Genomic DNA, 27,556 nt, shown 5'->3' with positions numbered 1-27,556 from the left:
AGCCATTCCATCTGTAGATGAGTATGCCAGCTACATTGCACAATGTAAAACATCTCACTTGTGATTATATCCTTGATCATGACCTAGATTTGGCCAAATATCACTGCTTACTTACTGATGGGAATATCCTTTCCTTACGATGCTAATGATCTACCGCCCTTTCCTTTATCTCCCTCCTCCCTGGGTACTATCCCATTATTTATAGAGTTTTCTGGCTTCATCATGAATCTTCTGCTTAAGTTGCCGTATTTATTGGTATAAAGGGATTTTTCTCCATTAGGCTTAACATGTTGGACAAATAACTTATAAGAGGATTTAGGGCATTTACAGACACACTGAATTTTATTTCCTATACAACACTTTGCAATAATAAATGTCATGTGTTAGACTTGACTTCTTTCAATGTAAACTTCTGTATGCCCTTTTGACTCATGGATACTCTAGTGCAATGAAATCTGTGTTACTTTTTGCATATTGTGCTTATACTTAAGCACTCATAAAAATAAAATATGACACTATAATATACTTAAGAAATTTAAAATGACAAAATTTTATCCCATGAAACTTATAATTATTACACTTTTTAAAAGTATAGCAACTCCCCAGAAAAGAGAAGTTGGAATTTTTAATTCTTTCTTCAAAGGATCTTTGAAGATAGTAAGACTTAGAGAAAGTAGAAAGATGTTTGAAGGTATGTTTGAAGAATAGTCCTTCTCTAATGATTTCATCATAAAGAGAAAAAAAATCTAGTGACATAAGCAGGTGTCTGCTGGCTATGGATAAATAATGAAGATGTAAATGGTCACAGTCAATCATAAGTGAACAGTAAATCACAAAGGCTGACAAATGAGAGGTTTGATGCTAGAATGTAGAAATAAAATGGAGTAAACATGAGGTACTTCCTGTGCCTATTATTAGCTCTGCTCAAGAATTATACCAGGAAAATATAGCTCACTTTGGGATTTCACAACTTAAGAGTGATGGAGTGGAAGTAGACAAGTTCAAGTACTTGAGTCAAATATTTGCTAAATCAATGTTGACGAAGAGTAAAAGGAGTCATTAAAATAATGAAAGATCTTGCAAAGGTGGCAGAGAGAAAGAGAGAGGCAGAGAGAGAAACAGCTGGAGGGCTTCGAAATATTAATCTAAAAGACCATTTATTATTAGATTTCTAGAACAGTAGGAACATGATTACCAATTACAAACATGGTTACCAATCAATAAATATTTGCTGGTTACTTTTATGTGCCACACACTCTGTTGTGTAACAAAAATTCAAAGATAAGTGAGACACATTTACTGTAAAGGAATTCACAGCACAAAGAAGGCAGGTCTGTACATCACCAATTATTTGAATATTACAAAAGCTACATTAACAACATGATATGAGCACCAGGTGTGGTGGCTCACACCAGCACTTTGGGAGGCCGAGGCAGGTAGTACACTTCAGGCCAGGAGTTTGAGACCAGCCTGGCCAACATGGTAACTCCATCTCTACTAAAAATACAAAAATTAGCTGGGCATGGTGGTGTGCACCTGTAGTCCCAGCTACTTGGGAGGCTGGGGCAGGAGAACTGAACCTAGGAGGTAGAGATTGCAGTGAGCCGAGATCATACCACTGTACCCCAGCCTGGGCAGCAGAGCGAGACTCCATCACAGAACAAAACAAAACAAAACAAAACAAACAAACCAAAAAAAATGAAAAAAAAAAGAAAGAAAGAAAAAGAAAAATATGATGAGCATACCAAATAGGGGGTAATTTTCCCTGGAGTTCAGCAGGGGGTATTAAGAAAGACATAACAGAGAAAGTAGTCACTAAATGGAGTTTTGAAGGTTGAAAACAATTTCACCAAGGGAGACTGTGAGTGTGACTGTATTCCAATCAGAGAAAAAGGGTAGTGGCTGGGGAGAGTTAGATTACCAAGGGTTTCCAAATGCCAGACTAGACTTTACTGTCACCCATGGAAGGCCACTGAAGGTTTCTGAGAAGGTGAATGTCCCAGTGAGACCTAGGTTTTAGAAAAAAGTATCTGGCAGCAGCATACAGTTTAGAGAGTGCTAAGACTAAGCTCAAGAGAACTAAAAGATTACTGCAAGTAGTCCATGGGAAGGAGAGAGGACAAACACTGAAACTCTGGCCATTAAAGTGAGGATAAAAGTAAGATGTTTTTTTTTCTTTGCTGAGACTTAATATAGAGCATGCAAACAGCGGTGCTTTGGTAAGATTCTGATGGGAAATCATAAAAAACAGATAGAGTCTCTTGAGTTTTAACTGCATAAGCTGGGTAAGAAATGGAGACTGAACAGATGTAAATAGCGAGGGAAAAGAAGATATCAAGTTGTGCCATCAACCAAAGAGAATATGGGAGAAAGTTGAAAAGGATGTAATGAGTTCCATTTTGAATATGCTGAGTTTGAGGTAGTTGTGGCAAATCTAGTTAGAGGCATCCAAGAGAAAATAAACTTGGGTCTAGAGCTGAAGAATAAAATCACAACTCAGGAAAGTGTAGAAGCCATTGGAAGACATATGAACTACCCAGGAAAAAAAATATGCAGGACCAAAGGTAGACCTTTGGAAATGCTTTATTTAAGATTGAAGGGGATCCAAAAAAAAAAAACCAGGAGATATTTTTACTGAAAATCAAACCAAGAAATCCTGCCTTCATTATGACAAAGGATTATTCTAGTGATCAGGCTGTATATGTACCATACCATTAGGTAGAGTAGGGAGGAAATCTGGAGTATAAAACATTTCTTTTGTACCTACCATACTATAAGGCACTAATTGTCTTTCGTCTTCCTGGATGAGTAAGTGAGCTGAGCATGGCTTGGGTTTCACACAGTAAGCTTGGGGTAACCCCCTGTAGACATCCTGCTAAGCCTACAAGGTGAGTGTAGTATTTCTGCCTAAGGGACAATATATAAAAAAGTAAATATCACCCAGAAAGAAAGGGGAAATCAAAGCTGAGGTGATACTACATCTCTGCCAATGAAGCTCCTGAGTTTACAGCCTCTCAAAAGACAGGGTGGGCTGGATCGGGGTTTTGGGTTGCCTGAATTCTCTGATCTATGTCGAAGGGGAGGTCACTCCCAGGAAGATGCCAATTTGACAAAGCTATATTATGACACCAGAACAGACAGGTTAAATTGTGAAATGTCCTTAGGCGGAGGGTGTGAGGTGGGGGGAACAATTCTAGACCCAGGAAGATTGTGCAGCTACATATATGATGTTCTTTCAGAGGTACAAGAAAGGCTGTCTTTCCCTCCAATATTTCCTCTATCAGCTAGCCATGTTGCAAGAAGTTCTTGACAGCAGAATTGCTCTGCTGGATTAAGGCATTGTCCTGAATTTAAAGGGCATGTATGTAATACAGAATGAGTGACACATTAGTACTGCATTAGTTTATCAGATCAGCTAGCTGACAGTTGGCAGAGAACAAGGACCAGGGGAAAGGAATCCAAGATGAACTAAATGTCTTTGTAAGTTCCTTATAATTTTTCATATTTTTGGCACTAAAAATATGCTTTTACTTCACTACATGCTTTGCTGTACATCTTACCTTTTGTCAGAGCTTCCTGTCTAGAAACCCATTTTGGGATGTTAATGTCTATCTTCTTAAATAAGATATCTGAGTTCCCTTGAGGAAGAAGTAGTGACTGAGACTGAATCTGTATTTTTTAGGTTTTTTTTTTTTTTTTTTTTTTTGAGGCAGAGTCACGCTCTGTCGCCCAGGCTGGAGTGCAGTGGCGTGATATCAGCTCACTGCAACCTTTGCCTCCCAGGTTCAAGTGATTCTCCTGCCTCAGCCTCTCAAATAGCTGGGATTACAGGTGCAAGCCGCAATGCACCCCTAATTTTTTATTTTTTTGTATTTTTAATAGAGATGGGGTTTTGCCATGTTGGCCAGGCTGGTCTCGAACTCCTGGCCTAAAGTGACCTGCCCACCTCAGCCTCCCAAAGTGCTGGGATTATAGGCGTGAGCCACCGCGCCTGGCCTAGTTAGTATTTTTAATAGCAAAAATACTGTTTTGCTTTGTTTTCTCTTGAACAAGGAAAGGTTTTAACTTGCTTAATTAACAAAGGCAAGAGCCATTGATTTTGAAATGGCATTAGGAAAAGGACAGATTTCTTCTCAGGTGTTTCCTCTTTAATTTTTGAACTTGATCTGTGTCTAAAAGTAGACACTATGCCAGGATTCTAGGTAAAGTTCTCTATTTGTATATCCTCCATATTCCAGAAGATAATGTTACAATTATTTAACTGAAACAATAAAGCCCTTGGCAATACTTTTTCTCTAAAGTGGGACAAAATTAATTTTTATTTCTTCTACATCACATAAGGATACACGGCTGATGAAATAGTTAGGGTTTGTATAAAAATCATTTAACTGTACCTAGTGAAGTCTTCTAAATAGGACAACTCAGTGATCCCTGAATTTTAGGAAACATTTACACTGTTTAAATCTTAGCTTAAGAAATTGATTGCACAATGGAACTTTATAACTATTGTTGAAACCTTTTAGCCACTGTCATGTGGCCATTCCACTGGTATGATTTCTTCTTTCCATAGCACTTAACGTTCTAACTTGTAATATAATTTTCCTAATAATTATGTTTATAGTTTATTTTCTCATTTTCCACATTTGGCTCCATGATGGCAGAGCTTTAAAATCTGTTTTAGTTTACTGAAATAAATCAAACAATGCCAGTGGCTAGAACAGTGTCCATTGTTTAATAGGCACTCAATAAATAATCCTTGAGTGAATGAATGAGAAAAAGAAAGCAAGTAAACTAATAGCTTTTCAAGCAAATTAGAAAAGCAGAATGTCCTTGTATAAGTATATTCTAGTGAAAGACAGAACACAAACAGTGAAGGATAACTTCAAAATAAATGGGTAATGTTTTCTATTTACATTTCTGTTTTCTAAGAGTTTTAAAAACTATTTAATTGAACACAAGTGTGTATTTCAGATAACATCTCATTTATTTTTATTTTGCCAATTTGGAACGTTTGACAATTCAAATAATACTGAGCAACAATTTACTTTTGTGCTATATTGATACTTTTAGTTGCCTGTCCCAATCCATGCAATGCCAGTCTTTTTTTTTTTTTTTTTAATTTTCTTGAGACGGACTCTTGCTCTGTCGCCCAGACTGGAGGGCAGTGGAACGATCTCGGCTCACTGCAACCTCCGCCTCCTGGGTTCAAGCGATTCTCCTGCCTCAGCCTCTGAAGTAGCTGGGATTACAGATGCCCACCACCACACCCGGCTAATTTTTGTATTTTTAGTAGAGATGGGTTTTCATCATGTTGGCCAGGCTGGTCTCGAATTCCTGACCTCAAGTGATCCACCCACCTTGGCCGCCCAAAGTGCTGGGATTACAGGCGTGAGCCACCGTGTGCTGCCAATCTTCTTACTTGCTGGCAAAGCCATGGATTGCTTTGGCTGCTCACTCTACATAGCCACATGCTCAGGGAAGGGGCCCTATCTTAGTCCCGGGGGTGAATCATGGTTAATCTAAGGTTCTCCTTGATGGTGATTAGTTTAGGGATGGATGGGCATGTGGCACAATCCTGGACAACAAAATCTGAAGGAATCAATCTGCCCAGGAGCTGCTGGAAAAGCTTTTCTCCCTAACTGAAAAAAAAAAAAAAAAAAAAAGCTTCATAGAGACAACACACTCTCCTTTGTTAGATGTCCCCATATTTGATGTGATGCCTGGAACAACTACAGCCATTGTGCAACCAAGATCCAACATGCCAAGGATGGCAGAACAGAAATATCTGGAATATCCTGGGTCCTTAATGATATGACTGAGAGAGATCCAAGATGGCCGAATAGGAACAGCTCCGGTCTCCAGCTCCCAGCCCCAGCGACACAGAAGACGGATGATTTCTGCATTTCTGCTTGAGGTACCGGTTTCATCTCACTAGGGAGTGCCTAACAGTGGGTACAGGACAGTCGGTGAAGCGCACTGTGCGCGAGCCGAAGCAGGGCGAGGCATTGCCTCACTCGGGAAGCACAAGGGGTCAGGGAGTTCCCTTTCCTAGTCAAAGAAAGGGGAAACAGACGGCACCTGGAATATCAGGTCAGTCCCATCCTAATACTGCGCTTTTCCAACGGGCCTGGAAAACGGCACACTAGGATATTGTGTCCCACACCTGGCTCGGAGGGTCCTATGCCCACAGAGTCTTGCTGATTGCTAGCACAGCAGTCTGAGATCAAGCTGCAAGGCAGCAGCCAGGCTGGGGGAGGTGCGCCCGCCATTGCCCAGGCTTGCTTAGGTAAACAAAGCAGCCAGGAAGCTCGAACTGGGTGGAGCCCACCACAGCTCAAGGAGGCCTGCCTGCCTCTGTAGGCTCCACCTCTGGGGGCAGGGCACAGACAAACAAAAACTCAGCAAGAAACTCCACAGACTTAAATGTCCCTGTCTGACTGACAGCTTTGAAGAGAGTAGTGGTTCTCCCAGCACGCAGCTGGAGATCTGAGAACGGACAGACTGCCTCCTAAAGTGGGTCCCTCAACCCTGAGCAGCCTAACTGGGAGGCACCGCCCCAGTAGGGACAGACTGACACCTCATTCAGCCGGGTACTCCTCTGAGACAAAACTTTCAGAGGAACTATCAGACAGCTGAATTTGTGGTCTCACGAAAATCCGCTGTTCTGCAGCCACCGCTGCTGACACCCAGCCAAACAGGGTCTGGAGTGGGCCTCTAGTAAACTCCAACAGGCCTGCAGCTGAGGGTCCTGTCTGGTAGAAGGAAAACTAACAAACAGAAAGGACATCCACACCAAAAACCCATCTGTACATCACCATCATCAAAGACAAAAAGTAGATAAAACCACAAAGATGGGGAAAAAACAGAACACAAAAACTGGAAACTCTAAAAAACAGAGCACCTCTCCTCCTCCAAAGGAACGCAGTTCCTCACCAGCAACGGAACAAAGCTGGATGGAGGATGACTTTGACGAGTTGAGAGAAGAAGGCTTCAGATGATCAAACTACTCTGAGCTACGGGAGGAAATTCAAAACAATAGCAAAGAAGTTAAAAACTTTGAAAAAAAATTAGAAGAATGGATAACTAGAATAACCAATGGAGAGAAGGGCTTAAAGGAGCTGATGGAGCTGATAGCCAAGTTTCGAGAACTACGTGAAGATTGCAGAAGCCTCAGTAGCAGATGCGATCAACTGGAAGAAAGGGTATCGCTGATGGAAGATGAAATGAATGAAATGAAGAGAGAAGGGAAGTTTAGAGAAAAAAGAATAAAAAGAAATGAACAAAGCCTCCAAGAAATTTGGGACTATGTGAAAAGACCAAACCTACGTCTGATTGGTGTACCTGAAAATGATGGGGAGAATGGAACCAAGTTGGAAAACACTCTGCAAGATATTATCCAGGAGAACTTCCCCAATCTAGCAAAGCAGGCCAGCATTCAGATTCAGGAAATACAGAGAACGCCACAAAGATACTCCTCGAGAAGAGCAACTCCAAGACACATAATTGTCAGATTCACCAAAGTTGAAATGAAGGAAAAAATGTTAAGGGCAGCCAGAGAGAAAGGTCGGGTTACCCACAAAGGGAGGCCCATCAGACTAACAGCTGATCTCCCAGCAGAAACTCTACAAGCCAGAAGAGAGTGGGGGCCGATATTCAGCATTCTTAAAGAAAAGAATTTTCAACCCAGAATTTCCTATCCAGCCAAACTAAGCTTCATAAGTGAAGGAGAAATAAAATACTTTACAGACAAGCAAATGCTGAGTGATTTTGTCACCACCAGGCCTGCCCTAAAAGAGCTCCTGAAGGAAGCACTAAACATGGAAAGGAACAACCGGTACCAGCCACTGCAAAAACACACCAAATTGTAAAGACCATCGAGGCTAGGAAGAAACTATAGCAACTAACGAGCAAAATAACCAACTAACATCATAATGACAGGATCAGATTCACACATAACAATATTAACGTTAAATGTAAATGGGCTAAATGCTCCAATCAAAAGACACAGACTGGCAAACTGGATAAGGAGTCAGGACCCATCAGTGTGCTGTATTCAGGAAACCCATCTCACGTGCAGAGACACACATAGACTCAAAATAAAGGGATGGAGGAAGATCTATCAAGCAACTGGAAAACAAAAAAAGGCAGGGGTTGCAATCCTAGTCTCTGATAAAATAGACTTTAAACCAACAAAGATCAAAAGAGACAAAGAAGGCCATTACATAATGGTAAAGGGATCAATTCAACAAGAAGAGCTAACTATCCTAAATATATACGCACCCAACACAGGAGCACCCAGATTCATAAAGCAAGTCCTGAGTGACCTACAAAGGGACTTAAACTCCCACACAATAATAATGGGAGATTTTAACACCCCACTGTCAACATTAGACAGATCAACGAGACAGAAAGTTAACAAGGATATCCAGGAATTGAACTCAGCTCTACACAAAGTGGACCTAATAGACATCTACAGAACTCTCCACCCCAAGTCAACAGAATATACATTTTTTTCAGCACCACACCACACCTATTCCAAAATTGACCACATAGATGGAAGTAAAGCTCTCCTCAGCAAATGTAAAAGAACAGAAATTATAACAAACTGTCTTTCAGACCACAGTGCAATCGAACTAGAACTCAGGATTAAGAAACTCACTCAAAACCGCTCAACTACATGGAAACTGAACAACCTGCTCCTGAATGACTATTGGGTACATAATGAAATGAAGGCAGAAATAAAGATGTTCTTTGAAACCAACGAGAACAAAGACACAACATACCAGAATCTCTGGGACACATTCAAAGCAGTGTGTAGAGGGAAATTTATAGCACTAAATGCCCACAAGAGAAAGCAGGAAAGATCCAAAATTGACACCCTAACATCACAATTAAAAGAACTAGAAAAGCAAGAGCAAACACATTCAAAAGCTAGCAGAAGGCTAGAAATAACTAAAATCAGACCAGAACTGAAGGAAATAGAGACACAAAAAACCCTTCAAAAAATTAATGAATCCAGGAGCTGGTTTTTTGAAAAGATCAACAAAATTGATGGACCGCTAGCAAGACTAATAAAGAAGAAAAGAGAGAAGAATCAAATAGATGCAATAAAAAACGAAAAAGGGGATATCACCACCGATCCCACAGAAATACAATCTACCATCAGAGAATACTACAAACACCTCTATGCAAATAAACTAGAAAATCTAGAAGAAATGGATAAATTCCTCGACAAATACACCCTCCCAAGACTAAACCAGGAAGAAGTTGAATCTCTGAATAGACCAATAACAGGTTCTGAAATTGTGGCAACAATCAATAGCTTACCAACCAAAAAGAGTCCAGGACCTGATGGATTCACAGCTGAATTCTACCAGAGGTACAAGGAGGAACTGGTACCATTCCTTCTGAAACTATTCCAATCGATAGAAAAAGAGGGAATCCTCCCTAACACATTTTACGAAGCCAGCATCGTCCTGATACCAAAGCCTGGCAGAGACATAACCAAAAAAGAGAATTTCAGACCAATATCCTTGATGAACATTGATGCAAAAATCCTCAATAAAATACTGGCAAACCGAATCCAGCAGCACATCAAAAAGCTTATCCACCATCATCAAGTGGGCTTCATCCCTGGGATGCAAGGCTGGTTCAACATACGCAAATCAATAAATGTAATCCAGCATATAAACAGAACCAAAGACAAAAACCACATGATTATCTCAATAGATGCAGAAAAGGCCTTTGACAAAATTCAACAACCCTTCATGCTAAAAACTCTCAATAAATTAGGTATTGATGGGACGTATCTCAAAATAATAAGAGCTATCTATGACAAACCCACAGCCAATATCATACTGAATGGGCAAAAACTGGAAGCATTCCCTCTGAAAACTGGCACAAGACAGGGATGCCCTCTCTCACCACTCCTATTCAACATAGTGCTGGAAGTTCTGGCCAGAGCAATCAGGCAGGAGAAGGAAATAAAGGGTATTCAATTAGGAAAAGAGGAAGTCAAATTGTCCCTGTTTGCAGATGACATGATTGTATATCTAGAAAACCCCATTGTCTCAGCCCAAAACCTCCTTAAGCTGATTAGCAACTTCAGCAAAGTCTCAGAATACAAAATTAATGTACAAAAATCACAAGCATTCTTGTACACCAATCACAGACAAACAGAGAGCCAAATCATGAGTGAACTCCCATTCACAATTGCTTCAAAGAGAATAAAATACCTAGGAATCCAACTTACAAGGGATGTGAAGGACCTCTTCAAGGAGAACTACAAACCACTGCTCAATGAAATAAAAGAGGATACAAACAAATGGAAGAACATTCCATGCTCATGGGTTGGAAGAATCAATATCGTGAAAATGGCCATACTGCCCAAGGTAATTTATAGATTCAATGCCATCCCCATCAAGCTACCAATGACTTTCTTCACAGAATTGGAAAAAACTACTTTAAAGTTCATATGGAACCAAAAAAGAGCCCGCATCGCCAAGTCAATCCTAAGCCAAAAGAACAAAGCTGGAGGCATCACGCTACCTGACTTTAAACTATACTACAAGGCTACAGTAACCAAAACAGCATGGTACTGGTACCACAACAGAGACATAGACCAATGGAACAGAACAGAGCCCTCAGAAATGATGCCGCATATCTACAACTATCTGACCTTTGACAAACCTGACAAAAACAAGAAATGGGGAAAGGATTCCCTATTTAATAAATGGTGCTGGGAAAACTGGCTAGCCATATGTAGAAAGCTGAAACTGGATCCCTTCCTTACACCTTATACAAAAATTAATTCAAGATGGATTAAAGACTTATATGTTAGACCTAAAACCATTAAAATCCTACAAGAAAACCTAGGCAATACCATTCAGGACATAGGCGTGGGCAAGGACTTCATGTCTAAAACACCAAAAGCAATGGCAACAAAAGGCAAAATTGACAAATGGGATCTCATTAAACTAAAGAGCTTCTGCACAGCAAAAGAAACTACCATCAGAGTGAACAGGCAACCTACAGAATGGGAGAAAATTTTTGCAACCTACTCATCTGACAAAGGGCTAATATCCAGAATCTACAATGAACTCAAACAAGTTTACAAGAAAAAAACAAACAACCCCATCAAAAAGTGGGCAGAGGACATGAACAGACACTTCTCAAAAGAAGACATTTATGCAGCCAAAAAACACATGAAGAAATGCTCATCATCAGTGGCCATCAGAGAAATGCAAATCAAAACCACAGTGAGATACCATCTCACACCAGTTAGAATGGCCATTATTAAAAAATCAGGAAACAACAGGTGCTGGAGAGGATGTGGAGAAATAGGAACACTTTTACACTGTTGGTGGGACTGTAAACTAGTTCAACCATTGTGGAAGTCAGTGTGGCGATTCCTCAGGGATCTAGAACTAGAAATACCATTTGACCCAGCCATCCCATTACTGGGTATATACCCAAAGGACTATAAATCATGCTGCTATAAAGACACATGCACACGTATGTTTATTGCGGCACTATTCACAATAGCAAAGAGTTGGAACCAACCCAAATGTCCAACAACGATAGACTGGATTAAGAAAATGTGGCACATATACACCATGGAATACTATGCAGCCATAAAAAATGATGAGTTCGTGTCCTCTGTAGGGACATGGATGAAACTGGAAAACATCATTCTCAGTAAACTATCGCAAGGACAAAAAACCAAACACCGCATGTTCTCACTCATAGGTGGGAATTGAACAATGAGAACTCATGGACACAGGAAGGGGAACATCACACTCCGGGGACTGTTGTGGGGTGGGGGGAGGGGGGAGGGACAGCATTAGGAGATACACCTAATGCTAAATGATGAGTTAATGGGTGCAGGAAATCAACATGGCACATGGATACATATGTAACAAACCTGCACATTGTGCACATGTACCCTAAAACCCTAAAGTATAATAAAAAAAAAAAAAATGATATGACTAAGCTACTGAATTAACCAACCCTGTAACTGCCTTACCTCTACACTTCTTGTGATGTAAGAGAGTAAAACCATATTCTTAAGCTAATTTTAGTTATGTTTTATGTCACTAGGCAGCTAAAGGCATCCTAATACATTATACAAAAGAATAAACATCAAAATATGCTAGTCTGTTCAAAAGCAGAGTTAAATCAATTATTTTCAGGTACTTACAGAAAAACTTGAGCAATAATATCTACATAAGCAAGCAGTTATAGTAATAATTGAAAATTAATTTGGCCTATTCATTTAAGACTGTTACCTAAAGAGTTACCTAAAACATATTTTGCCTAAATAATGCTCACATGAAACAAGTCTATTTATCTGAATATATTCTATTCTAAAACTTTTAATATAGTATGAAATAACAACCATATAATTAGGATGTATTAAAAAATGCTTCTGGCCAGGCATGGTGGCTCATGCCTGTAATTCCAGCAGTTTGGGAGGCTGAGACAGGAAGACTGCTTGAGGCCAGGAGTTCAAGACCAGCCTGGACAACATAGCATGATCCTGTCTCGAAGAAGGAAGAAGAAAGAAGAAAGAAGAAAGAAGAAGAAGAAGAAGAAGAAGAAGAAGAAGAAGAAGAAGAAGAAGAAGAAGAAGAAGAAGAAGAAGAAGAAGAAGAAGAAGGAGGAGGAAGAAGGAAGGAGGAGGAAGAAGGAAGGAGGAGGAAGAAGGAAGGAGGAGGAAGAAGGAAGGAGGAGGAAGAAGGAAGGAGGAGGAAGAAGGAAGGAGGAGGAAGAAGGAAGGAGGAGGAAGAAGGAAGGAGGAGGAAGAAGGAAGGAGGAGGAAGAAGGAAGGAAGAGGAAGAAGGAAGGAGGAGGAAGAAGGAAGGAGGAGGAAGAAGGAAGGAGGAGAAGGAGGAGAAGGAGGAGACGAAGACGAAGAAGAAGAAGAAGAAGAAGAAGAAGAAGAAGAGGAAGAGGAAGAAGAAGAATATTAGCCGAGCATGGTGGTGTGCACCTGTAGTCCTAGCTACTCAAGAGGCTGAGGTGGAAGGATGGCTTGAGCCCAGGGGTCTGAGGCTACAGTGAGCTATGATTGCATCACTGTACTCCAGCCTGGGCAACAGAAGGAGACTGTCACCTAAAAAAGGCTTCATCTTAAATTAAATTTTTATTTAAAAATCTTGTATTTTAAACAAAGGAGCAAATACTTTCACAAATAATAACTCGTAGATGTCATTTAATGAAGGAGGATTGCTCACAACACTAAAAATAATTAACATTCAAAATAAAGTTTCAAGTTTTTGGGGAACACCAAGCCATATCTCCCATGTAGAGGTTATATTGGTTAATACAGTTGTATTTGCAATTTCATCCATTTTACATAATCATCTGTTTGTTTGTTTGTTTGTTTTAGAGATGAAGTCTTGCCCTGTCACCTGGGCTGGAGTCCAGTGGCACGATCTTGGCTCACTGCAACCTCCACCTCCCGGGGTTCAAGTGATTCTCCTGCCTCAGCCTCCCAAGCAGCTGGGATTACAGGCGCCCGGCACTATGCCCAGCTAATTTATTTATTTATTTATTTTTGTATTTTTAATAGATACGGGGTTTCACCATGTTGGCCAGGCTGGTCTCGAACTCCTGACCTCATGATTCACCCGCCTTGGCCTCCCAAAGTGCTGATTACAGGCGTGAGCCACTGCGCCCAGCCTGTTTTGTTAATTACTGCTGTTTTATATGTCCCCAATGTATATGAGACTTTAGTTTTTTATTCCTAGACCAAAGACAATTGAGCACGAACAAATAATACACTATTCTAAACTATAGTGTCTCCAGTATAAAGTTTGGCTCTTTTGTGCCTGATTAATAAAATTTGAAAAAATAAATTAAAATGACTTCAACTACACTGTCATACTGAGTAATCCAGTAGTTTGAACGCAAAATATATAAGATCTCTGAAGAATAATAGAGCACCTTCCATTTCAAAATGTCGAGATTTGAATGGATGATTGGCTTTTCAGGAATACTATGTATTCTCTGGTTTGCCCAATACCCCATGAACGATGTTAGGAAATTCTGAATATTCCAAAACCATATGTTTGCAGAAACAGAAATTAAAATGGATATGAGCAAAAATAGTAGCCGTCTCATTATTAAGATTATAACATGGCCGGGCGCAGTGGCTCACGCCTGTATTCCCAGTACTTTGGGAGGCTGAGGTGGGTGGATTACGAGGTCCGGAGTTCGAGAACAGCCTGACCAACATGGCGAAACCCTGTCTCTACTAAAAATACAAAAATTAGCCGGGCGTGGTGGCAGGTGCCTGTAATCCCAGCTACTTGAGAGGCTGAGGCAGGAGAATCGCTTGAGCCTGGGAGGCGGAGGTTGCAGTGAGCTAAGACCGTGCCACTTCACTACAGCCTGGGCAACAGAGCAAGACTCTGTATCATAAAAAAAAAGAAGAAGATTATCCATGTTTCAGATCTTTAAAAAGGAGTTTAGGAGACTGTATTCCATGACAATGAAATTTGATTCAAGAGGATGACAAAAACAAAAGAAAAAAATACACACATGCACACACACACACATATACAGGACACTTATTCTCATTTTAAATCGTAACATTGCTTTTGTTAAGAATTTTTGTGATTAGATTACAATCATTATATTATTAACAATTTGCAATTATTAAAAAAGAACACCCTAGTTTAGGTAAGTAATGGTTCTTAAATCAAAGTGCACAGCAGAAAACAACAGCAAAGTGCTTAAGAAACACTAGTGTGAGTAGGCCTAACTGGACAGTCACCAATTACTGATTTAAGGCCCCTTGACACAGGGAAGTTTGATGAGGGTATTATGTAGAAAACAAAAAGAGAAATCAAGATTCTACTGATCCCTTTACAGATGGCTTACAATAGTCATTATTGTTAGCATGGTGCCAAAGACCAGGTGTTTGTAAAAGGGCATCATGAAATCAGCCAATTAACATGTTTAATCACAACTGAAGACATAACCAAGGGCACTATACACTGAATGTGGATGGACATATCCATATAAGCATGATCCACTAGCCTTTCTACAAGAAAATATAAATTTAAAACTTAAATTTTCAGAAGTCTTTTTATTATTATTTTAAGAAAAACAAATTCACAATCTAAATACATATGTACATGCATAGGAAAATGCCTGGAAGGATATGTGCCGAGGTATTAATATTAATTAGCTCTGGATAGTGGAATTGCAGTCGACAGTTTTTTTTCTTTTTGGTATTTATATTTTCTAATTTTCCTACAATTTACATGCATGATTGGTAATTAAAAACTTTTACAAGCCATATAAACTGGAAGGTGTCAAAGCTATAGAAAAAATTAGCAATTGTAACCATACAGTGATCAAATTGACATTTGAAATTATTAAAATATTACATCAATATAATAGATATTAACTTATCTAGTACAGATTTTGCTTATTAATTTGGACTATTGCACATTGTTTTCCATTGATTTTTTATAATTTTTTTAAAAAATCTTTTGCAGGTAATCCTGAAACAGGGTTTCTCAATCTCAACATTACTGACATTTTGTGCTGAATATTTATTTGTTGTGGGAGGCTCTCCTGTCCATTGTAGGATGGTTAACAGTGTTCCTGCTTTCAGCCACTTAATGCCAGTTGCAGATCCTACTTAGTTGTGATAAACAAAAATGTCTCTAGAGCTTGCCAAATGTCCCTTGGGAGGCAAAATTGCTCCTGAGTGAGAACCACTGGCCTAAATTAACACCAGGCAAGTCAGACTTTAAGCAGTTGCTTTTGCCCTAGATAATCTGCATCAATTGTCCTATTGCTCAGGACAACTGTCAGTCATAAGAAGTAACTGAAGCTTGGTTACTGCTCATCCAAGCATATGGCAGATAACCTTTAGATCATCATCATCATAATTAGCTGGTAACTGCTTCTCTGACAACGAAATAGCTGTTTTTCCACTTTGAACTCAGCATGGAAAACTAGGAGACAATGTATGTTTACCATTAAAATTAAACACCAAATGAGGTGGGGGAGAATAAAAAGGAAAGTGCTCCTTAAAACATCAAAGGCCATATAGTAGCAAAACAATGATCAGACCCAGTTCACATATCTCTGTGTCTTTGAAGCCTTCCTTAAATCAGACAGAAGAAACGCCTCACTGCTCTGTGCTTACAAGCTCTTTGTACATATGTATTATATTTCATTACTACTATTTGTTCTTTGACTGCCTTTCCCACTAGAATGTGAGCTCTGGAGAGCAAATATTTTGATTTTTTGTTTGATTCACTGATTGTTCTATTAATTCATTAAGCCATTCATACATATCCTTCGAGATCAGCGCTGTGTTTGACCCACAGTAGGCTAATTACAGTATTAATCACTGAGGGTATGGAGATGAACATATTACAGGGTAAAATGTGCTAGAATGGAGGTATGAGAGCACAGAGAAGGGTAATCTACACCGAAATGGAAGTTAGGGAGGGCTTCTTAGAGGAAATGACTTGAACAAGTTGGTAGGCAACTGGAAGGAGGGGGGAGAAGAAGAGGGGGCAGGCATACCAGACAAAAGGAGCTCCATGGGCACAATTCCGGGGGAGTCCTCCCTTCTACTGCCTTATTCAGGGGTGAGGGCATCTTTTGTGATAGAAGATTAATTAGCAAATAGACAAACAAAACAGGATGAAGCAGAATGAAGAAAAATTCAGCCAGCTGAGAGGGTGCCACCAGTAGTATTAACCTCAGGGATCTTCATGCTCAGGTTGAAACAGGCATGCTCTGATCACAATCAATACCTCTGGCCAATCTCAAGACTTCTGGAAAAGGTCAGCTGGTATACCATATTGCTTATCTTACACTTTCCCACTTCCTAGTGTTTGGACATAATTCAATAATAACTTATTTATGGGGAACACTTCTGTGAAAAATTCTGTATGAGGCGTTGTTGCTGGAACTAAAGATATTACATTGTTTCCTGATTCTAGTTCTTATTAGACTTTAATAGGAAAAGGTGGCATTGAACTGATTTTGTTAATATTTTCATTGTTAATTGTCATATTGTCATATTTTTAAAGGGCAAAATTTAGCTTGTCATAAACTATTCTGACAACTTTTATAAATATTTTTAGAAAAAAACTGGTTTTTTTAGTTTTATAATATTAATCTAAAATGTATACATATTTAAAAACCATCCATACTAGTAGGTATTTTTTTTTATCATGTTAGGGAGTTTGAGTTTTCCTTAAACTATGTCTTCCCTTATTACATATTCCTTTAGTTCCCTATGATATGATATTGAGCTTTTCTATACAAGGAACAATCATATAAGAAAAATAGGACATCCACTTCTGGCCCAAAGTAAACAGTCAAAGAGAATACAACATTTGATAGGTGACATCTCTTTCTAAAGAAGAATTCAATGATATCTGTAAAATACAGTAAAGTCTGCTCTCTGGCACAGCTGGGGAATGAGGTATTCTGGTCAAACATTCTGCTTAATAGAGTTACCATATATTTTACATGGATTGCCTATTTTCAAAGAGTTGCAATACATCAAAATAAACCTAAGGCTATGTACCCAGGGTGGTCCCAGCTGAGCTCAAAGGGAATTATCTGGGTGTATATGATTAACTAGAGAGAGTTGGTGGGCCCTTAGGGCTCTATTTGCATGAAACGATTTATGCTGGCATTTTATTTATTCCCAGCTCCTAGGAAAAGGAAGATACATGCCTAGGCACTTGAACAAAAAGGGGGAAGGAGGGCAATGGAGGGGCTTAAGATTTTAGGATTCCCTTCAGGTCTCTAGGAGTTGAAGCAGTTTTTATTCTCCAAGGAGAAAGGGATCAGAAGAGATGCAAAATGAACTGTTTTTATGAAGTGTCCTGTGAAACATGGCTACTTCTGCACTGAACATAATACCACAATGGTACTTCAAGATTGATGACAAAATTGGAGCAGTAGGAAACTGTACCCTTGGCCCACACATAGGCATTTTCATTAAAGGCAACCCCAAGCAGTTTTGCCTGCAAAAAGCATTTAGCAGAATGGAGCTGAAGCTACAACAAGACAGGACAGGCAGGGGCTTTGTCTGTTTTGTTCATTGCTATATTTTCATCACTCTAGAATATAGGCACTCAGTTGCTGATTGGTGAGCAAATTTCAAATGGTGACTATAGATGACGTTTTCAGCACCCATGAAATGACTCCAGGTGTACTTTTAGGGGTAAAGACTTTGTAAAGAGCTTGAGTCCTGCCAGTGGGGAAAAAGAGGAGATAACTGGGATATTTGGATTACTGTTACTAAGGACACCCCCTCTGAATTCATAAATGAAGAGACCTGGAGACATCTACTTTACAAAGAAAACTATATCATTAAAGAAGCACATCAGGGTCTTGCAGCTTCTTAAGGTTGTTTTCAGAATATTACCATTTCATTGGCAAAGCAAAGAAGCACCAACTTATGAGGCATCTAATAGAAATTTCTGGATGATGAAATTCTAGATATCAGAATTTATATTACTGATTAAGACACTACTTTGTTAAACAATATATTTGGTTTCTCACATAAGCCTACCATTTTTATAATACTGAAGTTTTTTTTTTTTTTAAATGTCAAGTGCTTGGTTTAAAAATGTGTCAAAACAACTTAAGTCATTTTGGATCAGGGATTATATACACAATCCTTTCATGTAAAAATTCATCCTCATTTCTTTAAAGGTAAATTACCATTAATAAATGAATAAAATTTTCTGTATATTATCAATTTAGTCTTTCAAGTCTAACTAAATGCACATATACCCATTGACTTTCCAATTATAGTTTAGATTTAGACATGATTGAGGCCTTGTAAAAGGGAAGATAGCTTAAGAGAGATGAGAGATTTTCAAAATTAATTATCTCCATAAGCCAACATGGCTACACAGGGAGCTCTCAGACAAGTTTAGGTTTTTAAAGAACAATTATTTAAGATAGAAGGAAGAACATCCCTGAGAATTAACATAAGAGTGAACTTGGTGGTTATAACTCTCCATGTCACACCAGCTATGGGAGCAATAAAGGCATAATGACAATCAGACTTTGGCCTTTCAGCCTTTTTTGAGTTTTCATATGGTGCTTCCAAAGTTCCTCTTTGTTCTAAGAGACACAGTTCCTCTTAGGAACTTGCTATTATCTTGTTCTACTGCTTCTACTTTCCAGACGTAACATTTCCCAATTTAGGAGAAGAGTTCAATCTAAGTGATTGTGGCCCATTCAGAGCCAACCATAGATGGTCTGGCCTTTAAAGTAACCATAGCTCTTTTGATTTTGTAAACCATTTTAGTTTAAAAAGCTCAGATTTGGTCGGGTGCAGTGGCCCACGCCTATAATCCTAGCACTTTAGGAGGCCGAGGCAGGTGGATCACCTGAGGTCAGGAGTTTGACACCAGACTGGTCAACATGGCGAAACCCTGTCTCCTACGAAAAATAAAAAAATTAGCCAGGCGTGGTGGTGGGTGCCTGTAATCCCAGCTACTCTGGAGGCTGAGGCAGGAGAATCACTTGAACCCAGTGGGTGGAGGTTGCAGTGAGCCGAGATCAAGCCACTGCACTCCAGCCTGGGCGACAGATCAAGACTCTGCCTCAAAAAAACAAGCTCAGATTTATCCTGAGGCCACAGGGAAGTTATGAAAGAATCTTAAGTCAGGAAACTAAGGTTATCTTGTTTGGTTTCTTTTGTTTTTAATTTTATTCTGACTAAAATGGGGTGAATGGATTAGGAAATGGAAATGGGTAAGAGAAGAAGACACAGATACCAGTCAGGAGGTCATTATTATAGTCCAGACGAGAGATGGTTGAAGCCAGGAACTCAAATAGTGTCAGCGGGCTTGGAAAGAAATGGATGGATTCAAAAGTTATCTAGGGTCAGGCAAAGTGGCTCACGCATGTAATTCCAGCATTTTGGGAGGTTGAGGCAGGAGGATTGCTTGAGGCCAGGAAAACAAGACAAGTCTGGGCAACATAGCGAGATCTCATCTCTATTAAAAATTAAAAATTTAGCCAGGCATGGTGATGCATGCCTGTAGTCCTAGTTACTCAGGAGGCTGAGGTGGGAGGATCACTTGAGCCCAGGAGTTTGAGAATACAGTGAGCTATGATCACACCACTGCACTCCAGCCTAGGAAACAGAGCAACACTGTCTCAATCAGTCAATCTGGGAAGTGGAAGCAGCAAGCCTGAACAATGGCATAAAATGCTATGATTCCTTGATATCATTTAGCATCTTAACAGTTATTTTAATGCTCATCTAGGAGCTGTTCCAAACTTTATCAAATGAACAGTAGCACATACTGATTTTGTTGAGGGGAAATTGGCTAGCACGATTAATAGCAACGGTAACATTTTCAAGTTATGTCAATGAATCTAATAATTCTGCAAAGCCTTATTCCTATATCTAGTATATGAGGTACAGAATGAGGACACACACACAACAAATATTTATTGAGTGCCTGGGTAACATATTGTTCTTTAACAAAACAAAACAAAAACACACAGAAGCAGCAGGAAACTGACAGATTTAAAACAGAAAAGAAGTATTTTCTATAATTTATTTGGAGCTGTGAAAGTTACTGAAGTATAATACTTGCCTCGAACACTTTCCCAACAGCTGAAATTAATTTTTATGCCAAAGCAAGATACTGCATGGTGGTGAAACATATATGGTTCATCGATTTTGAATATTCTATTCAAAATATCTCAAAAGAAAAAAAAGACTATTTGTGCAGTCAACTATTTGAACTAAAAGAAAGACTAAAGCATATAAAGGAGAATAAGCAAAAAAGATGTTTAGACATTGCATAAATATGGAATTTGATTTATTTGTATATACTTAGGTACAAGTGCAATCTTGTTACATGCATGGATTGCAGTTGTCAAGTCAGAGTTTTTAGGGTATCCATCACCCGAATAACATGCATCATACCCATTAAGTAATTTTTCTCATTATCCACACCCCTCCTACCCCAAAACCCTCCTGAGTCTCCACTGTGTATCATGGAATTTGATTTTCTTCCACAAAATAATCAACTTAAATTTAGGGGCCATTAATTTTGTCTATATTGTATGCTGTTCTTTTTTTTTTTTTTTTTTTGAGACAGATTCTCGCTCTGTCCCCCAGCCTGGAGTGCAGTGGCGTGATCTTGGCTCACTGCAAGCTCCACCTCCTGGGTTCACACCATTCTCCTGCCTCAGCCTCCTGAGTAGCTGGGACTACAGGCAACCGCCACCATGCCCGGCTAAGTTTTTTGTATTTTTAGTAGAGACGGGCTTTCACCATGTTAGCCAGGATGGTCTCGATCTCCTGACCTCATAATCTGCCCACCTCAGCCTCCCAAAGTGCTGGGATTACAGGCTTGAGCCACTGAGCCCAGCCTGTATGCTGTTCTTTAAACTTATGAAATCTCTAAAACTAACTAGAAAGGATCTCAATTCTGAATTTAGAAATGTTTCTAATTATATATACCTTGATACCAATATATTGTACATTCATCTGGAATACCTTTAATATCCTCATTAGCTGAGTAATATAGAATAGGAATATTAACTAATAGAAGTATTCCATAGACATTATCCAATTCTGCTTTCATTCATTTGAATTGTTTACTCTGAAAAAGATCTTAATTCATAATGTCAACTTCTTTTATTTCTATTTGCCCCATCTTTTAGAGGATATCTCTATCTGAGGAAGATTTTTTGGTATGTGCATTTTGTTTATGCTACACATGCCAAATAGATCTCCCAAGATGAAACTCTGAGCTCATTTGGAAGTAATTTTTGGTAGCACATGAATCAGAACTCTTATTTTCTTCTCAGCACTACTGGTATTTTATTGCTTCCATCTATAGTCCAATATGCTTTTAGTGCTAAGAACCCTGAGGCCAAACACACAAAGCACTAAGAAAATGGGAACTTCTGGCGATTACAATTTTTGCCAATCTTTCAGGTTCTTCCCTCCCCCGGGAGAGTGAAATCACTTCAAGTTCACTATGAAACAGGAACATGGTGAGCACAAATGATTGACTGAAGTTGGTGATGTTGATTTAGGAGTCTTCGACTTAAAGGTCAGGTATAAAAACCTCAAACCTGCTTGTCAAAGTCTGCTTGTCAAATGCCTATGGATTTTTCAAGACTCTGCCCTAATGTCACTTTTTCTTTTTTGTTTTTGTTTTTGTTTTTTTGAGACGGAGTCTCTGTCGCCCAGGCTGGAGTACAGTGGTGTGATCTTGGCTCACTGCAAGTTCCGCCTCCCAGGTTCACGCTATTCTCCTGCCTCAGCCTCCCGAGTAGCTGAGACTACAGGTGCCCACCACCACACCCGGCTAATTTTTTGTATTTTTAGTAGAGACGGGGTTTCACCATGGACTCGATCTCTTGACCTTGTGATTCACCCGCCTCAGCCTCCCAAAGTGCTGGGATTATGCCGCGCCCGGCCCTAATGTCACTTTTTCTATGAAGGCCTCTCTGGCCAACATAGGCAGAGTTAGGCAGTTCCTCCTTTATGTTACTATCACACCTTAACATATTTCTATGGCAACACTTATCAAATTATATTGCATTTGTTTGTCTGTCCCCACTCATGGATAGAGAGAAACCATTCTCTTCCTTTTATCTGTGACCCAGAGCATTACCAAAATCAAGTTGGTTTTCAGTAATTAATGGAAAGGACAGTCAGAGAATGGCTAATAATATTCTACATCTGTATAGCATAGGTTTCAAGGTCTTTTCACATAGTAGTGAGGAAGACATGGCTTAAATTATTTTCCATCTTTTATAGACAAGGAAACAAATGCCCAGAGAGGTTATATGACCCACCCACGTTCAAAATAGTTAATACATTGTACACCTAATTCTCATGGCAGCAAGTTGATAAAGATTTCTAGATAGAAGTGGTAGCAGTACTGTTATATAAGGCAAAGATAGCAATGGCTGGTCACGAGTGCATTAGGTAAGTGTTTCAGATTGGCTGACACATTTAGGATCTGATTACTTGTTTTGAAAGTCAATCTTAACAGGTTCTCAAGAAATTAACTTAAATGGACATGAAACTGGACATAAGAATATCAAATTATTTACATTCAATAACAATATATGAAAAATTCTTACTCTGTACTCAAGCTACATGTGCAGTGAAGTCAGCAGAAAGACATAAAACATATCCTACATATGTATGTAATATATATGACTCTGCCATCTCTGAAATTCCGACCGTAACTCAGACTACTAACAGGGAATAGAATTCTTAGAGATCGACCCTTTAACTCTTTCATTTTACAAAAGATAGACAGAAATGGATAGCTAGAAAGGACAAATGACTTACTCAAAGTCACACAGCTTTTTAGTGGCAGTACCAGGACACAAAATCAGGTCTCCTTAACAATAATATTCTTACATTTTTAAAAAACAAGTTATGATTGAGAAGTGATACAAGTAGAGTTCTTAGCCTTTTAGGCATATGGCTAATATGAGTACACACAGGCTGTAACACTGGAATTATTAGAAGAATGCTGCAACATGGGGGGGAAGTACACCATCTACTACTCTGTGTCTGTGTATTGGGGAGGTAAGGGAACATATAACATGACAGACAGTGTTTTAGGATCTAAATAGAGATGAACAATATTAATCATATTTATTCTTATATATTTTACATATATATTCTTTTATTTATTTATTTATTTATTTTGGGACAGAGTCTCACTCTCTCCAGCGGCTCACTGCAACCTTCACCTCCCAGATTCAAGCAATTCTCCTGCCTCAGCCTCCCAAGTAGCTGGATTACAGGCACCTGCCACCACGACCGGCTAATTTTTGTATTATTAGTAGAGACAGGGTTTCACCATGTTGGCCAGGCTGGTCTCAAACTCCTGACCTCAGGTGATCCACCCGCCTCGGCCTCCCAAAGTGCTGGGATTACAGGTGTGAGCCACCATGCCTAGCCACATATATATTCTTATATATCCATTCACCCACAGACATTGTTACCAAAAAAATTATTGGATTCATCATTTCAGAGTGTCAACTAAAGTATATTTTCTGGTCCTTATTCCTTTTTAATGTTCATTGTTTTGTCCTTTTTGAAAATAATCCAAGTAGATATAACCTGTGCGCTTATGTGTTCATAGCATATAATCAGCTTTTAAGTTTTGAAAATGATTTGACCACTTTCGCTTAGCCCTCTTCTCATTGCCAGTAGAACACATTCTACTAGTTATGGGTTAGCTAAAAAGTATGTGTCTCTATGAAGGGTCAAAGACAAAAATCAACTAATATTTTCAGCAAAAAAGAAGACATATGATCATACTTCTGGAAGTTTGTGGATTAACTTCTATGACCAAAGCTGCTTGTTTAACTGTTCGGGTATGCTCTCGGTTATAGGCCCTGGGTTAGGTGATGAAAGCAATTTGATTTCCACAAGCATATTCATATCTCATAGATGAAGTCACACCAAAATCAAATGATTTCACAGGGCAACAGCATTGACAAAGAACGTACTGCTTTGGGAATGGAAACATACCTCACACTGGAATGAATTTGTTTGCTAACTGATCTTTCTGCTGGGGATTATTGCTACAGGTCCTCACGCCTGTAATCCCAACACTTTGGTAGGCTGAGGTAGGTGGATCACTTGAGGTCAGGAGTTCGAGACCAGCCTGGCCAACATGGTGAAACCCCATCTTTACTAAAAATACAAAAATTAGCTGGGCATGGTGGCATGTGCCTGTAATCCCAGCTACTCGGGAGGATGGGGCAGGAGAATCACTTGAACCTGGGAGGCGGAGGTTGCCATGAGCCGAGATCACGCCATTGCACTCCAGCCTGGGCAACAGAGCAAGATTCCATATCAAAAAAAATTAAAAAAATAAAAAATATATATATACATATATATATATATATACATATATATATATATATATATACACACACATACCTTTACCTGTTTGATACCAACTATTGTGCATATCTTTCTGTTACTATTGCAGTCAGAGTCTGTGCTCTTCCTGCTACTCCTTTGTTAGATGCAGAGGACATGTATTTCCATAGCATTTATATAGCAAAGCCTTTGATTCCTTTTAGTATCATAACTTGTACCCTAATTGCCACCCCCAATTAATGTTAATATTTACTGTGATCCTCAAGAGTTCCAGTTTAAAACAAGAGCCTACATTGTGAAAGAAACTTTAGGTATTCAGTGTTATTTACACAGTCCAATTCAAAATCAGTTTCTCATTTAGGCTGTGAAAGAAACTTATTTATAAATCACAGCATTTGAATTTATTATGTGAAAAGTTCTAGATATTAATGTTTAAGCTATGTGAAATTATAATATTATGCTATATAAAAATTGGGGTTATTTAAGTACCAATTCATTCATTTCCTATAAAATTTCAGTAAAACATTTCCCATGTATACCTAACATTGAAGATGATTCATTTAGGTCCACATTATGTTAAGACAGCCATGACTTATAACTTAATTTTTATCCATGTCACAGGTATAAAATATCTGTCAATTCTTGTTAAAAAACTGTCACATGAAATCAATATAGTCAATAGGAACATAAAATGACAATAGAAGGAAGACATTCAGAAATATAAGCAACAGGCCTTGCAATGCTTTAAGATGTATTACTTACCAAAAACAAAGTTCGGAAGTTATTGAGATCACCAAAGAACTCTTCTATGCTCACTGTCTTTGAGTCAAAAATGAAGTATTCTCCAAGATTCTCATAGAGCTTCATCATGTTGCTGTGCATGGTGGAGAGTTTTTCATACTGTTCTCTGGCAGTCTTTGTAAAGCTGTAGCTTTTTGTTAAGGAACATGACTCAACAGTACCTTTTAAAGGCAATCAATCAGTAGATGTTAAGATTGAATTAAATCATCACTTCTATAAATACATTAGTAATGCACAAATACTTGTGTATTAGTTTGTTAGGGCTGCCATGGTAAAATACCACAGATTAGGTGGCTTAAACAACAGAAACTGATTTTCTCACAATTCTGGAGGCTAGAAGTCTGAGATCAGGGTCTGGTGGGTTTAGTTTCTTTTGAGCCTCTCCATAGTCGTTCCTCTGTCTGTATCCTAATTGCTTCTTCTTACACTAGACATACTGGATTAGGGCCCACCCTAATCAGCTCATTTTAACTTAATTACTTCCTTAAAGTCCCTATGTTCAAATATAGTCACATTCTGAGGTACAGGGTGGTTAGGACTTCAACATACGAATTTTGGGGAAGACACATTATAGCCCAAAATAACTTGATAGAGTCATTATATTGGTTAGTGAGACTTGAAGGTCTTTAAATTAGACAGAACTATTCAATATGTAACCACACGGAACATTTGTTAGAAAATGTTTACTAAATGAAAGCATATAGGCACAAATACCAGAAAATGGCCTCATATATTTTTATGAGTAAGGTAGAAAACAGTGACAAAAAACTTAAAGAAAAAACTATATATATATATTTTTTTCTCTTTTTAATATATATCTCTATATAAATAGAGATAGAGGTTATAGTGAGGCCAGGTGCAGTGGCTCATGCTTGTAATCCCAGCACTTTTGGGAGGCCAAGGCTAGCAGATCACAAGATCAGGAGTTTGAGACCAGCCTGGCCAACACAGTGAAACCCCGTCTCTACTAAAAGTACAAAAAAATTAGCCGGGCATGGTGACACGTGCCTGTACTCCCAGCTACTCGGGAAGCTGAGGCAGGAAAATCGCTTGAACTTGGGAGGTGGAGGTTGTGCTGAGCCAAGGTCGCGCCACTGCACTCCAGCCTGGGCGACAGTGTGAGACTCCGTCTCAAAGAAAAAAAAAAAGAGGTTATAGTGAATTCTGTATATTAGTGTTATATATGTGTGTGTGTATACATATATGCATAACCCACATGAGGAAAGGAAACAGAGGAGGAAGAAGGTGATGGGGTTCAAGACACACTTCCCCAAAATATGGCACCTTGGCATTTGAGAAATCAACAAAAGCAGGAAGTTCTCTCTGATCTTCTTCTCATCCTTTTCTCCTGAAGCAGGCAAGAAAATAATTCTCTTAACTGCCTCTGAAGTAGGTTATAAGACCCTCATTTCAGAGCTGCTCCTCCTATACCTGAAGGAAAAGAATGTCCTTATCTCTGGAGACATGTGGACACAGAGAAGAATCTGAACAAATATGCCTTGCTAAGTCCCCCCAGCTCATTACCATTAGATCATACCCTCTTTGCCCAATTATATTTCCCTACTGTCCACTCTTCATCAAACCTAATCATAAAAATACACAAGTTTGCCTATTTCTTTCGGTCTTCATTTCTGAGGGCTCCAGTGTCACATAAAACTTATATTAAATAAATCCTTAAGTTTTCCTCTTGTTAATCTGTCTTTTGTTCTAGAGGTCTCAGCCACAAACCCAGCAATGGGTGAGAAGAGAAACTACTTTTCCTCTATAAAGGAGAGGAAGTGGCCTGGCAAGAAAGGAGGAAGAGGGAGAAGGAGGGAAGGGGGGAGGGAGAAGAGAGGATGAAGGTGAGAGGAAGAG

At 39.1% G+C, this 27,556-nt stretch overlaps 1 protein-coding gene across 1 annotated transcript in view; it reads right to left on the bottom strand.

The window, feature by feature from the left end:
* DIAPH2 (diaphanous related formin 2) overlaps positions 1-27,556 on the bottom strand; it is a 938,691-nt gene that overhangs the window by 235,959 nt on the left and 675,176 nt on the right. The window contains exon 24 of the mRNA XM_003274986.3: positions 25,661-25,825. Within this exon, the coding sequence (XP_003275034.2) occupies positions 25,661-25,825 (165 nt within the window). The remainder of the gene's footprint in view (positions 1-25,660; positions 25,826-27,556) is intronic.

The sequence above is a fragment of the Nomascus leucogenys genome, chromosome X (genome assembly GCF_006542625.1).
Source record: "Nomascus leucogenys isolate Asia chromosome X, Asia_NLE_v1, whole genome shotgun sequence".
Classification (NCBI taxonomy): domain Eukaryota; kingdom Metazoa; phylum Chordata; class Mammalia; order Primates; family Hylobatidae; genus Nomascus; species Nomascus leucogenys.
Note: the sequence above shows the minus strand (reverse complement) of the source record. Positions and strands in the feature narration are given on the sequence as shown.